The sequence below is a fragment of the Erpetoichthys calabaricus genome, chromosome 1 (assembly GCF_900747795.2).
Source record: "Erpetoichthys calabaricus chromosome 1, fErpCal1.3, whole genome shotgun sequence".
NCBI lineage: Eukaryota > Metazoa > Chordata > Cladistia > Polypteriformes > Polypteridae > Erpetoichthys > Erpetoichthys calabaricus.
Genome location: NC_041394.2, coordinates 292,704,468 through 292,720,335, shown reverse-complemented (window position 1 = coordinate 292,720,335; position 15,868 = coordinate 292,704,468). Strand labels below are relative to the sequence as shown.

Here is a 15,868-nt window from a genome sequence, read left to right as displayed (position 1 = left end):
CACTTTTTTTACTTCTATTCCAGCCAAATCTCTTCATGTTGATGTTCTGCTTTTGTTTTTACCGTTTATTTATTTAGCAAATCATAGGTGAAGGCTAGAATGGTTGGTTACTCCAAATTGGCCCTGGCACCCTGTCCAGAATGTTGCTGCCTTGTGCCCAGTACTAGGATCAGGCCACACATGACCCTGAATTGGATTAAGTAGGTCTGAAAATAAATGTCATGTTTTGTTTAAGCACATAGTTCAGTTGTTTCCCTATGGTATTTTGTACATTTAGAACAATGTAACACACTGTCACTTCGGCAAACACTGAATCTGGGTGGACTTCATAGCAGTGTACCTTAAAAACACAATGTTTCCTATACAAAGAACCATCTTTAGACTGCGCTGTTTAGTTCTAAGATTTCATGGATTGCTTTCAAAGTATACTTGTTGCTATTTTCATTTGTTAGATTGAGTTGTGCTCTGTTGAAATGTTTTGTTTCATGTAAAGTCATGTGAAGATTTTAAATGACATGTGCTGGTTGGTACCAGCCAGGCATTATGGGAGATTGTTTATCTACAAATCTAAAATGTGACAGGGGGCTGCCTCCTGGAAGCCCACCATATTGACGGAGATAAAAAAAAGTAGACTATTCCAGATTCTCCCGGAGCATACTTAATGGCCACAATGAATTATATTTTTGAGCTTTTAATTTAAGTTACAGTGTAGCCAGGATTTATTTGAACAATTTCCCTCTCAGTAACAATAAAACAAAAAGTGAAATAAAAAAAGGACACTTGCATTCACACAATGTGTTATTCGTCAAATAGTAAAGAGATGGTTCTCAGGATGCAAAGAAGTACAAGATTTGAAGCATACAGTTCATTGCAAAAGTATATATTGTAGTCGTGACAGCAAGCAATTTCAGGAACTTTGTGTAACATTTTGAGCACTCTGTCTTTCTTGCAATCAAGAAAAAAGAATTACTTTCTTTACAAATGCAATAAAAACAAGTTTAGCTTATTTACCTAACTGTATAACATAATAAGTACAAGTTAAGGTAATACTCCCTGATGTGAAATACTATACAGAACTCACTTCAGAGCAATCAAATACTGCTTGTGAATTTCAATGAAAGTGGTCACAGTCAAGGGCCCGCACACTCATGTGGTGCAATGCGCCATAAATTGTCTTCTTCAAATTCAGTGTTCTTTGATCACTACATCTTTATACTGCATCCTGTATCTCCTAGGTGTTAAAGAGTTTAAGACAGATATACAGTCAGGTCCATAAGTATTTGGACAGTGACACAATTTTCATAATTTTGGCTCTGTATGCCACCACAATGATTTGATGTAATTGAAGTGTAGACTTTCTGCTTTAAATTAAGGGGTTTACCAAAAATATCTTATGAGCTGTTTAGGAATGACAGCCAGTTTTATACATGGTCCCCCTATTTTCAGGGGTTCAAAAGTATTTGGACATTAGTCTGACAAGCTGTTCCATACCCTGGTGGGAGCACTTCCCTCAATATGTCATTAACTATTAAGCAGGTAAAAGGTCTGGAATTGTTTCCATGTGTGGCACTTGCATTTGGAAGCTGTCACTGTGAACTCTCAATATGAGGTCCCAAGACCTGTCCATGCAAGTAAAAACAGTCCATCATTAGGCTGAGAAAACCAAACAAACCCTTTAGAGAAATAGCAGAAACACAAGGAGTGGTCAAATCAAACATTTGGTACTAGGCGGCATGGTGGCACTGCCTTGTAGTTAGGAGACCCGGGTCCTCCCTGCGTGGAGTTTGCATGTTCTCCCCATGCCTGCGTGGGTTTCCTCCAGGTGCTCTGGTTTCCTCCCACAGTCCAAAGACATGCATGTTAGGTGCATTGGCAATCCTAAATTGTCCCTAGTGTGTGCTTGATGTGTGAGTGTGTGTGCCCTGCGGTGGGCTGGCGCCCTGCCCAGGGTTTGTTTCCTGATTTGTGCCCTGTGTTAGCTGGGATTGGCTCCAGCAGACCCCCGTGACCCTGTAGTTAGGATATAGTGGGTTGGATAATGGATGGATGGTACATTCTTAAAAGGAAAGAACACACTGGTGAACTCTGCATCACCAGATGGTTCGGAAAAACCACAGAAGACAATGGTGCATCATGATTGCAGAATTCTTTCTTGGTGAAGAAGAATCCCTTCACAATATTTAACCAAACCAAGAACACTCTCAGGTAGGCAGGCCTATCATCAACAATCAAGAGAAGACTTCATGAAAGTAAAGACAGAGGGTTTACCACATGGTGTTAAACCTCAAGCATAGGAAGGGCAGATTAGACTTTGCCAGAAAACATTTTTTAAAAGCCTGTCCAGTTCTGGAACAGTTTTCTTTGGACAAAGGAAACTAGGATCAATATGTACCAGAATGCTGGCAAGAGAAAAGTATGGAGAAAAGAGGAAATGACTCAGATGAATAGCCCATCTGTGAAAAATGGTGGAGGTAGTTTTATGGCATGATCACGCATGGCTGCAAATGGTGTCACTCACTGGTGTTTATTGATGGTATGACTGCTGGCAGAAGTAGCAGGATGAATTCTGATGTGTAAAGACCTATATACTATCTGCTCAGATTCAGCCAAATGCTGAAAAACTGATAGGATGACACTTCACAGTACAAATGAACAATTAGGTAAAACATACTGCGAAAGCAAACCAAGTGTTTTTCAACACAAAGAAGTGGAAGATTATTCAATGGCCAAGTCAATCAACTAACCTCAACCCAGTTGGACATTCATTTCACTTGCTGAAGACAAAACAGATGGCAGAAAGTCAATCTAACAAGCAGCAAAAGAAGAGAGCTGCAGAAAAGGCCTGGCAAAGCATTACTAGAGTGGAAACCCATCACTTGAAGGTGGCCATGGGTTCAAGACTTCAGGCAATCAAATGATTTTCAACCAAATATTGAAAATGGTCATTATGTTTATGATTATGTTAGTATGTCAAATATGTATGTGAAGTATGTTTATGATTATGTTAGTATGTCAAATATATATGTGAAGTATGTTTATGATTATGCTAGTATGTTAGTATGTATACTTTTGAGCACCTTAAAAAAAGGTTTTCATGTATAAAAATGTCTTTTCTAAACAGCTCATACAACAACAACATTTATTTATATAGCACATCTTCATACAAAAAATGTAGCTCAAAGTGCTTTACATACTGAAGAAAAGAAAACTAAAAGACAAAGTAAGAAATTAAAATAAGACAACGTTAATTAACATAGAATAAGAGTAAAGTCCGATGGCCATGGAGGACAGAAAAAACAAAAAAAAAAGCTCCAGACGGCTGGAGAAAAAAATAAAATCTGCAGGGGTTCTGAGGCCACGAGACCGCCCAGTCCCCTCTGGGCATTCTACCTCGCATAAATGAACAGTCATTTTTGTTAAACCCCCTGAATTAAAGCTGAAAGTTTACACATCAGTCATATCTTGCATGCTTAGTTCAAGTCCATTGTAGTGGTGTGCAGAACCAAAATTATGAAAATGGTGTCACTGTCTAAATAGTTATGGACCTGACTGTATACAGTACATTTGTAATACACTGTACCAATTCTCTTTACCTTGGCAAAAAAAAAATATTAAGATACTGAAAAATGAAAGATAATGTTTTTAAACCCCATTTCAAGGCTCTGATTGCTGTTTGTCAGCTTCTTGTTGCCTTTTAAGACCCTAAGTAAAGCATGGCACTGCCATAACACCATCACAGTCAGCCACACTTTTTGGTAGTCCTGGTCCCAATGTTGAATAGCATCAGTTAGTCAGGCAATTGGCAAACGTAATAATGAATGGTAAGTACAGCCTCCTCAGAAGTGAATTACTGCATTGCTCCTTGCAATAAATGTTTAGCCTAGTTGTACGTTTGTACTTCTCATTCATATTCTGTCTGATTCTTTTTTATTTGTTACCCATTACCAAATCTTTAAAATTGTCCTTCTTCTTGTTAGTTTTAAGTTCATTTACCTTCCTGAAATGCCACATTAAATGTCTCTATTTCTTCTAATTAATGATAGCATTTTTCATCTTTACTTTTAAAATATCTTCTCTGGCCTTTTCTTTATAGCTATTAATAGCTCTAGTTCACCATAGGAGGGAATCTGATGTTTTGCAGGCTTTTCTAGATGACATGTTGCCTTCACTAGGGTGTCAGAATAACTGCAAAGCAGAATGCAGGTCTGCAGCAGTGGGTGCTGTCAAAACAAGCGTCTTTAAATTAATTTGAAGAAAAATTCTGTTCAGGTGTGCAAATATTTAATTCATTCATAATTCAAAAAAAATGCTAGGTAGGCTGCATCATCCCAAGTTACATGGTCATTAAAGTTCAATCCACGTCTGATATTAATGTTCAGATCTTAATTAAAACAAAAGAGATCCTCAAGGACTAATGAGGAAGACAGAACACAGCAGCATTGTAAAGCAAAATGACAGAGCATTCCAATTACTTCATGCACCTCAAGTGAAACAATTAAATGTAAACAGTATTAAAATTTGAAGTTGTCATTTATGAAGATGTGCCCATGTTGACTTAATCAAGGACAAAACTGTTGGCACTGAGCAAAAATGTGGTTTGTATCTCAGAGATTAAAGTGATCATCTGTGTTATCTGAAATACCCACATTTACTTTGCATAGGGAGTATGTCAACGTAACAATAGAAAGGGAAAACCAATAAGAACTAAAGTAAAAACGGGCCTACCTATAATAGTGACAACCCAAGGTTACCACAGGAGATGGCTAATCCACTTCCATGAGTACAAAGTAATGCTGCCTATTTTCCTCTTGATTATACCCCCCTTCTCAATATGCTTCCTTATCCCCATCAGCTGTGCTCTGGCCACTAACTCACTCACCCTCCAGTTTCAAACTCAGTCTCTATATGGCCAGAAGGGCCTTTCAGACCTGGACCAGTGACTACTTTCATGTACACCGTGGGAATTGCTTCTGTGATACCAGTTACTATGTAGACTTTGTATAGTCATACTGAGAGCTCCTTCTAGTAGCCCCATGTGCTCCTGTAGTGCCAGACTCCTGCCATTGATGGATACAGACTTTCCCAAACAGGTTTTCCTCTTGAGTGAACTATGGAAACCCAAACAAAAAGTTGTGGAATTCCACTCCATTTAAAACGCAGAGTCAAATGCCTGTGTTGAACAGAAACAATGTTGTATATGCAAACATAACTGTCACTCCAACAAATGCCTTAGAAGATACAGTATGATGGGGCAAATCGCATACAGCCTTAATTTATCAGTATAACCATGAAGAGTTGGTCCAGTATTACATAACCAGGCCGGAATCTATATTGATCCTTCTGGAATGAAGTTTAAGTGAGTGGATGGAGTGTCTGTTCCAGTAGCTCACAAATAGACTTTCCTAGGGAGGTTGAGGAGTGTGATCCCTCTGTAATTAAAATACTCTCATTTGTGGGATTTTTATGTTAATTGTATTTGACCATTTTATTCATGGCAGCATCCTTAGCCACAAAAAGGCCCTAACCCCAACCAATGCTTCTGACTGTCTTCTCTCAGGAGGACATACTGTATACACCATGTTTAGGAACTTCTTCCAACTCTCAGCAGTATCTTTAATTGCAGTCAAGGGTTTCCCCACTTTTGCTCATAACAGCCTTGGGAATGTACCACCTATTATTAGTTGTTGAATGGTTTGTCAGGTATACAATTAAGTGAAAAAGTAAGTACACCTCATGGAAATTGTTGAAGTTTTCAACCTATTTCAACAAGGAAACAGTAGATCTTCATGCATATAGTGCATATAGTACAGATAAAAGTGATATACATGCAGAATTTCCTTGTGTTTATATTGCTTCTCAATCGCTTATTTAATAAAAATACTACTGAGGAAAAAGTACTAAGTACACCTTTGGCCTGAGATGTTGTTATTGTCCCCATCAGCAGAAATTACTTATTGTAGGCATTTCGTATAACTGCCTACCAGTCTCTGACGTCAGCTTGTTGAGATTTTTGACCATTCCTCTGTGCAAAATGTCTTCATTTGTAAGATGTCTGTGGGCTTTCTTGCATGTGTTTGTTTCAGATTAAAAACATGTCATATCAGAGCTTTGACTAGGCCAGTCCATAATCCTCTGTTTCTACTTTTGAGTCATTCCTTGGTAGATTTGCAAGTGTGTTTCTGCTTATTATCAAACTGAAAAGTGCATCTCGGGTTCAGCTTCAAGTTTCAGATGGAAGCCTCACATTCTCCTCAAGTACACTTTGATATGATGCACCTGCATACTCCCTAAAAAGGTTCTAACCACTGGCACCAACTCTGGAACGCATGATTGTGATTTTATGGATTTGAAGTGGTGATGAATGTAGTAGGAGAGTTGCCTTTCCCATGTGTCAAATTTGCCTTTTTGTTAATTTAGATTATGAGAATGCATACACCATGTCAATTTTATGAGTCATTTGTTCAAATACAGCATATCACCTTTATCTGTAGGCTTTGTTTGTATTAAGAACTACTGTTAGCCTTTTCAAATATTTACAAAAAATAACAATTTCAATGAGGTGTACGTTGCTTTTTCACATATCTGTACATACATAAGAGTACTTTCTCAAATCTGCTTAATCCAGTTCATAGTTAGGGGGTGACAGAGCACAAAGCAGGAAACTTGGACCAATCTCTAAAATTAAGAAGGCAGTTTATGGTTGTCATTTTGATGAATTGTTTTTCCTTGCATGCTATCATTCTTTAAATTCAGCATCAGCCAGGGACAAAACTTGGCAAAGTTGTATTTTAATTTTATGACACTTGAATCCTTAAGGGTGCATTCATCCAATAGCTGTCTAAATGTTGAATTTTAGGAAAAGCAACATAATATATGGGAATTATATAAAAAGGCACAACATCTTCTGATGTTAGATAACCGCCCTTTCTCAGTGATTACACACACTTTCTCCATCTTTATCTCTCTCTCTCTCTCTCTAAAGGCAGCAAGGAACAACCAGGTAGCCGAATAGAAAGGTAGGGTCTGCTATTGCTCAGGAGGCTAAAGGTGGAAGGTTTCATTAACAAACATATGCTGCCTTTGTGTTGTATCGGGTTACGTTTTTCAGCTGCAGGTAACTGCTTCAGAATAGACTCTGTTGTGAGTAACAATGAATGACCAGCTCCTCCACACAGTGCTGCTTATTTGAACACCCATTACTGGCCTATCAAGCTGATGAAATAAACATCTACAAAGTTACATTTCAGGAAATGACTTGGTTTTAGGTAATCTTTGAAAGGAAAATTCAACCTCTAGGATCACTAGGAACTCAGAAACGGAGAAATAAGGAAGGAAAAAATGAGGTCCACCAGAAATGCAAGTTAGCCTCCCTTTATGACTGTTTGCAAAGAAAAACCATCTGTAGAATGGCCCTGTCGGCATGTGTAGCATGTGGCATAATATCCACGTATATACACACAGAATACACAAGGGGACTCAATAAATAAGGTGAATACATTTTTCACAAACATGTTATGTTCTTGAAAGCATATTCATATTACTGTTGCACGTTTGAAAAACATGCAGTACTTCTTGTTTCTGTGTGAAATCATCACTTTTATCATTGATGTTCAATTTTCCTTTTAAACTATGTTAATGTTTTATTTTAATTGACCTTATGTACAGTATTAACATAACCTTCTTTACTAAATGTGATATGTTGGATGGACAGAAGTCTTCCAAACACTAAGCAGATCCTCAACTGAGCTGAGGGTCTGAGGAGCTGGTTAGTGTTTGGTATGGGTTACAAAGTTCTCCTGAATACGCCAAGTGTAAAATCGATATGAAACTTTGTAAAATGTATTCCAGTGTGCCAGCATCTTGCATGGTGTTAGTATAGCAGTGTGGTTGCTAATATTCTTTCTCTAGGTCTTCTGTTTTTTATTATTTCATTTTCTATACTTTCTTCCTGTTTTAATTTATTGTGACTGTTTCTGCCCTTGTTCCACTCTTAGGTAATTCCCCCCTCTAGCCGCTGGTCCCTGGGTCACATTTACACCCCACACAGACCTCCTCACCCTCCTGTTCCTTCTTCACGACTTCATCCTCACAAAGTTCAATTTCAGGTCTTTAGTTTTCCTTCGTTTGTTTCTGTGTTTTTCTTCTTTTGCTGTTTGATTTGCCTCCCTGATTGCTTCTCCCTGTTTTGGTGTCCATCTCTTTTTGCTATCATTCACCTAAATCACAGTTTCCCATGCAGCTACACTGTAGGTGATCCGTGCCTGGCAGGTGTGACACTTCTGTTCTCAAGTGCTGTGCTTATTAAAGAGATGCTTACCAGCTAATTCTTGTGTGGTTGCTAATGTGTGTTTGTGTGTGTTTTTTTTTTAATTATTAATATCAAATACTAAGCAAAATCGTGCAGTATCCCCGTTTTAGCCAATGAATTGTATGTCCTATTAAAGCCACACATGGCTGGCTTAAATTGTTTGAAGTATGATGGTCCAGTTATAGTCCAATTGTGATCTAGATTATCAAAGACCCATCAAGATCTGTTTAGTCTGCTGTTTTCCAGGCCTTAGCTAATGAATGAATTATTTAACAGTGATAATGACACCATGGGTATTTTGAGGTTTATGTAATACATTTTGATCATAAGTAACAGCACAATGCACTGTTCTGTCAATAAAATTCTACACCAACAGTACAAAATAAGCAGCCACAGTATGTGGTGGACTATAATAAAATCCTATCAGGTTTAGGCCAGCCCTGTGTACATGCAGTTTATATTCTTTCATTCTGTCCGCTTGTCACTCACACAAGATTAGTGTGATCAGAGATTCTGTGTTTAATATTCATGTTCACAGATGTGGCAAGCTTGATAATAAAATATGTCATTTTCCTACGGAAATAACTGTCGGATTCTTTCTTTTTTTCTATTTTCCCAATTGAATATATCAACAGTAGGCCACCACAGGAGTTTTAAAATTATGCAATGTTAATGCATTCCCTGCAAGTCGCCTTTACATTTTATTTAACTAGGGTAGTTTAATGAACACCTTAGACAGTTCAATGTCATTGTAAATCGAAATACGTCTCTCAAACTATAAGCTCCATATGACTTCTCTTCATTTACAAGACTTTTTAAATTGCTTTGTGAAGAACTCTGTAATGGGAGTTACTAAGAAAAAAGTTATAGTAAAACAAAACAAAGATTGATTGAATGACTGACTGATGCTGTTGTCACAATGTTTAATACCCAGTAGTCTATTTTCCTTTTACATTTCTTTTCTTTAGTTAAATGAACATTTTCTTAAAAAATCTGTTTGCTGAATCACATCTAAATAGCATTATTAAAAATATTCACTGAATGGCAGATATGTCTATACAGAAGCTGTTCAATTCATGCAAGGCTCACGCATCTACTGCTTCTTTGTCTTCAAAATTAATAAAATATGAAGAGTTTCATCACAAAATGCTATATATATATTTTAACAAAATTGAGAATACTATTAAGATAAAGTTCATTAACTCTATATTGAAGCAAATTAATTTCAAAAATAAATATTACAAAATGTCATTTTTTTCAAGTTTTTGAGAAAATGCAACATATCTGCATAGGCAATGAACACAAGTAGGAAATGGGGGGAAAAAACACTAAATTAAAATAAATGTAATAATAAAACAGCTAAAGAGAACATACTAAATACAAATGAATACACGGGGTAACCAGAAAGTAAATGACAATCAAGACGAAACATACCTTGAAAAGTATTGCACAAAGCAAAGATTTTAATGAAGTTGGCGTCAAGCACTTTTACCAAGTAATATGGGAAAAGCTTTTGAGGTGCCAGTTAGGTTTGTCCAATACAATTTAAAAAACTATATATATGTATTTACATATATACATACATACACACACACACACATTATATATAAATATATATATATATATATATATATATATATATATATATATATATATATACACACACATACACAGTTGTGCTTGAAAGTTTGTGAACCCTTTAGAATTTTCTATATTTCTGCATAAATATGACCTAAAACATCATCAGATTTTCACTCAAGTCCTAAAAGTAGATAAAGAAAAACCAGTTAAACAAATGGGACAAAAATATTATACTTGGTCATTTATTTATTGAGGAAAATGATCGAATATTACATATTTGTGAGTGGCAAAAGTCCCTCTAGGATTAGCAGTTAGTTTGAAGGTGAAATTCGAGTCAGGTGTTTTCAATCAATGGGGTGTTATTTAAAGAACAGGGATCTATCAAAGTCTGCTCTTCACAACACATGTTTGTGGAAATGTGTCATGGCACAAACAAAGGAGATTTCTGAGGACCTCAGAAAAAGAGTTGTTGATGCTCATCAGGCTGGAAAAGGTTACAGAACCATCTCTAAAGAGTTTGGACTCCACCAATCCACAGTCAGACAGATTTTGTACAAATGGAGGAAATTCAAGACCATTGTTACCCTTCCCAGGCGCGGTCGACCAACAAAGATCACTCCAAGAGCAAGGCGTGTAATAGTCGGCAAGGTCACAAAGGACCCCAGGGTAACTTCTAAGGAACTGAAGGCCTTTCTCACATTTGCTAATGTTCGTGTTCATGAGTCCACCATCAGGAGAACACTGAACAACAATGGTGTGCATGGCAGGGTTGCAAGCAGAAAGCCACGGCTCTCCAAAAAAAACATTGCTGCTCGTCTGCAGTTTGCTAAAGATCGCGTGGACAAACCAGAAGGCTATTGGAAGAATGTTTTGTGGACGGATGAGACCAAAACAAAACGTTTTGGTTTAAATGAAAAGCGTTATTTTTGGATAAAGGAAAACACTGCATTCCAGCATAAGAACCTTATCCCATCTGTGAAACATGGTGGTGGTAGTATCATGGTTTGGGCCTGTTTTTTTTGCTGCATCTGGACCAGGACGGCTTGCCTTCATTGATGGATTCTGAATTATATCAGAGAATTCTAAAGGAAAATGTCAGGACATCTGTCCATGAACTGAATCTCAAGAGAAGGTGGGTCATGCAGCAAGACAACGACCCTAAGCACACAAGTCGCTCTACCAAAGAATGGTTAAAGAAGAATAAAGTTAATGTTTTGGAATGGCCAAGTCAAAGTCCTGACCTTAATCCAATCGAAATGTTGTATTAGGACCTGAAGCGAGCAATTAATGTGAGGAAATCCACCAACATCCCAGAGTTGAAGCTGTTCTGTACGGAGGAATGGGCTCACAATTCCTCCAAGCCGGTGTGTAGGACTGATCAACAATACAGGAAACGTTTAGTTGCAGTTATTGCTGCAAAAGGGGGGTCACACCAGATACTGAAAGCAAGGGTTCACATACTTTTGACACTCACAAATATGTAATATTCGATCATTTTCCTTAATAAATAAATGACCAAGTATAATATTTTTGTCTCATTTGTTTAACTGGTTTCTCTACTTTTAGAACTTGACTGAAAATCTGATGATGTTTTAGGTCATATTTATGCAGAAATATAGAAAATTCTAAAGGGTTCACAAACTTTCAAGCACAACTGTATATATACATATAGTTACTGTGTGTATTTGTATATATAATATATATATATACACACACACTAGGGGGCTTTGCTTGCCAACCTCCCCGGCTAGCACTTTGCGCCAGCCACTTCACGTCTCTGCCGCCCACGTATGTGGATTTCATTTTCACCAAACAGCAAATCTTTTCATTCTCTTGGATACGCCTCTTCATTGGGAAGAAACACTACTTTTCCCTGATGGCAACACAAATTAGACAATCTACAAGTCTCCAACTTAAAGTTTAAATCCGAACACTATATTTGATCTATTTTCACTGTTACGTTATTTCACCAAGTAATAATTTTCGTTTGTTTGCACTAATGCGATCTTTACTAAAAAATTTTTGAGACTTTCAAATTTTAGTACTTTCATTATCTCTAACCTGCTCTGCATGTGTATCGCGCCAACGTTTTTGAATTGTTTACAACGTTCTACTTTGTCATCTACTCTTTGTCTTTTATTTCCGGCCCCAGGAGTGGTTAAATGTCTTGGCACAAAGTTTCGTCTTGCGGGACTTGAAAGTATCTCTCTAAAAAAGTCACGTCTCGTCCCAGGCTAAAAATCTCGTCTCATCCCAAGATTTTTTTTAATATGATAAAGAGATAGTTACTGTGTGTTGACTGCTGCAGATATTCAATTCCCACACTCGTCAATTTCGTGAATTAGATACAACGTCTGTTTGGCCTTGGGCTTGTAGAGCAGCAGTGCAAAGCTGCAGTGATGCATTAAACAGAATGAAACTATTTATGCTGGTATGTTGTGTGGGTTTTATTTGTACTAGAATTACACATCATCATTTGTTCTGGCACCACTTGACAGTATGTGCACTCTATACTGAGGCACAGCCACAAACGAGACTCCCCACAGAACACACGGAGATTCACAAACTCTGCTAATGCTTAACTGCCAATACCTGCAAAAAGTCTGTTACAGTTAATTAAGTAAAATTTCATGCATATGCATAAATTTAAAGGTAACTTCAAAATTATGAGCAGCAAGTATATAATGACTAAAAAGTGGCAAATGACACATGATGATTAGGGATTGACGTTTGATGAGGAAAGCTAGATTGCTAATGAATTACAATTTATGAGACAAAATCACAGCCTCAAGTTTAGCACTTCACTGTGTAAAGTGGTTCAGTATAGAGGGTATCTGCAGTTATCTGCAGTATAGAGGGTTTCAAGTCCTGAATGATGATTAATATTAAAACCAACAGTGGTTCAGTATAGAGGGTATCTGCAGTTATCTGCAGTATAGAGGGTTTCAAGTCCTGAATGATGATTAATATTAAAACCACTGGCTCACACAACTATTGACAATAAATAAATAAATAACTCAATAAATATAAATGAATACCTCAGTTAATGGCATCAGTAGTGAAACTCACACTATCATGTTGAATTTACAAAAAGAGAAGAGACACCACACCAAAAAAAAAAGTATTGTGTTATTTTTCAAAGTTTTTGCTGTGGATGTTTATTGACAGATAGTGAGAGAAAGATTAAGCAAATGCATAGCATTCAATCAGGTGCAAAAAACTGAACAAAAGCAAAACAACCTGAATAAAAGGTAAATGTTTAAATTTAATCAGGCAAAGCTTAGTGTATTTTGTGCAAATGTTTCAACATATATGCACAGTGGTAGCAAAACCTAGCATTCCTGCTTCACAGTGCCAGGCTCTTCATAAAGTTTCTAAATTTACTACACGTACTTGTGGTTTAATAGGAATCAGTAAGCGTGTTCACGTTGGATGATTACCTGTTTAATGCTGAATACTGGAAAAGTATCATTAATACTGTGCTATGAAGTAAATAAAATCTATTCCCTTTTTCCATCCTCAACCTGAGTCACTGAAGAATTTGAACACTAGCTGCTACGCTACCAGATCACCCTGTATCAAAATACCTGTAGTATCTATAGCAAATAACTTGATTAAAACTAAACTCCTACTTTATTTATAGGTTTTTGTTATTGGATTGTAAATAGCACACTCTTTTCTTCTTGGGTGTGCAACTGAGTCCTGCAAAGGACTGGCGTTCTGTCCACCACAGCTGTCTTACAGAATAATCACGGGCTTCCTGTGCCCCTAAATTAGGAGGATTAAATTTACCTTTCCGCACTTGTAGAATTAAATATGCACTATATGCCTATAGTGTGTTCAGTTCTTGTCCCTTGATTGAATACAACACACAAGCTTAATCTGTCTTTCACAAGCTCTAACTAGATGACCAGAGCACCACTTAGGCACATTGACACCGGTGCCAGCAGGCAATATCTTTACAAAATAACACGATGATTGTTGCAATTTTTTTTTTCAACTGATGAGGATATGCTTCCTTTGTCGCATTTATTGTATTTCCTAAAGCAAAAGGTACATTTTAACAGACTAAACAGTTGGACATATCACATTTTTCTACAGTGTGAATTCAGCACATCATGAGACTCTCAATTGATGATCTTTCTGCATCAGGGGTTCCAAAAATTGGAATATGACGTTTATTATGTCTCTATATCTCTATTATAAAAAAAAAATCTTGGAAGGAGACAAGATGTGATTTTCTCGGAGAGACACTTATACGTCCCATGAGACAAGTCCACGCTCAGGGCCGGAAATTAAGGACAAAGAGTAAAGGACAAAGTAGAACATTGTAAAGAATTCAAAAATGTTGGTGCGGTACACATGCACAGCAGGTTAGAGATAATGGAAGTACGAAAATTCGAAAGTATCAAAAAAAAAGGATAGGAAAGATCGCATCAGTACAAATAAACAGAAATTATTACACGGTGAAATAACAGAACAGCGAAAAGAGATAGAATGTATTGTTCGGATTTAAACTTTACGTCGGAGACTTGTAGATCATCTAATTCATGTTGCCAGCGAGAATTAGAAGATTGCAAAAACATTAGTACGGTATGAGGTCTTGTGAGACAGAGACTTTTAACATGAGATTCTTTCAAGTCACACACTACTTACAACTATTTTCAAACAAGACCATGGTCATCTGACCTCAGTCGTGTGAATGCTTTTGTCAGACACACTTCCTGCGCTCTCAGCTTTTATAAATTTTATCAGGACAATAATTTTATACGTTCTAGATGACACATCAATGACGAAGCGAAGAAGAAAGACCATGGACAAATATTCGAAAAAAGTTGGTTTACTTATTAGAAAGAAAGAAACGATATTCACTCACAGACAGTTATACGTTGCGTTGTCACGATGTAAGTCCAAACACAAATTATCAATATTCAATGCGATCTTGAAGAAAAGTTAATTCCAAATACTGTTTTTACTAAAGTTTTAAAGTAAAAGTGAAAATAATGCATATGTAACAATTCTCATGAAAATAACAATCTCTTAAAATTGTATATCCGGTTAACAAAACCCAGGGGTGGGCAAGCAAACCAAGCAGGGGGCAGAGCCCCCTAATATAGTAAAAGAAACAAAAAACAAATATTTGACTAGAATTCCAGAATTTTAACCCAAAACTGACATAAGAAATGTAAAAGCAAGTCAATTTCAATGCACTTCACTACACAGGGAAGTGAAGCAAAGCTGGAAAGTAAGTAATTAGTTGTAACAATGCCACCCTACTGCTCCCCGTGGACCACATTTAATAATTAGGATGTTGCATACTTTGGTTTCAATATAGTCTGACCAGCTTACCATGGGAGATGCACATTTCTGCTATGCAGACGGCCCTGAAATAACCATAAATTAGCAGCCGCACACCTGACATATCGAGACCCCGCCACCTGCATTCAAGAATATCTAGCTGTGCTCTGCAACTGAGAGCACATGTTCATGTGCGCCATTGTAGCACCTCTCCTCTGCGTTCTGGGTTTAGAGAAGGAGATAAGGTGCCAGCATCTGAGCGGCTAGCCAATATCTCCTGCACATGTGATGACATGATTGCTGTTATAATGAATAGTACAGGCTTGATGGTTCAGCCTTTCCAATAAGCCAGTCACCATGTACAGCACCCTCACATCTGCCAAAGCTACTTTCCTTCAAAATAAAGCACAGGTTGACTCAGGCCACCAAGCCATGGAATTTTTCAGTCTCGTCTTTCCACCATAGACGACTTGTGCATTAATGGAATGTAACTGCTCACAGCTAACAAAACCAGCGTCATTCTCACTAGATGTCCTTGTTGCAATATGAGTGCATTAAAGTGCTTTGACTACATTAGGAAAATCGGACACTGCTGCTAATTGCCTTTTTATGTTGACAAAAACATGTTTTATGTGTGTACATCCACACCATATGAAAAATGAACATAGTGTCTCACAGGTC

General features: G+C 37.3%; 1 protein-coding gene across 1 annotated transcript in view; it reads left to right on the top strand.

The window, feature by feature from the left end:
* anks1b (ankyrin repeat and sterile alpha motif domain containing 1B) overlaps positions 1 to 15,868 on the top strand; it is a 1,280,504-nt gene that overhangs the window by 1,261,419 nt on the left and 3,217 nt on the right. Inside the window, exon 25 of the mRNA XM_028816795.2 lies at positions 7,995 to 8,105. Within this exon, the coding sequence (XP_028672628.2) occupies positions 7,995 to 8,105 (111 nt within the window). The remainder of the gene's footprint in view (positions 1 to 7,994; positions 8,106 to 15,868) is intronic.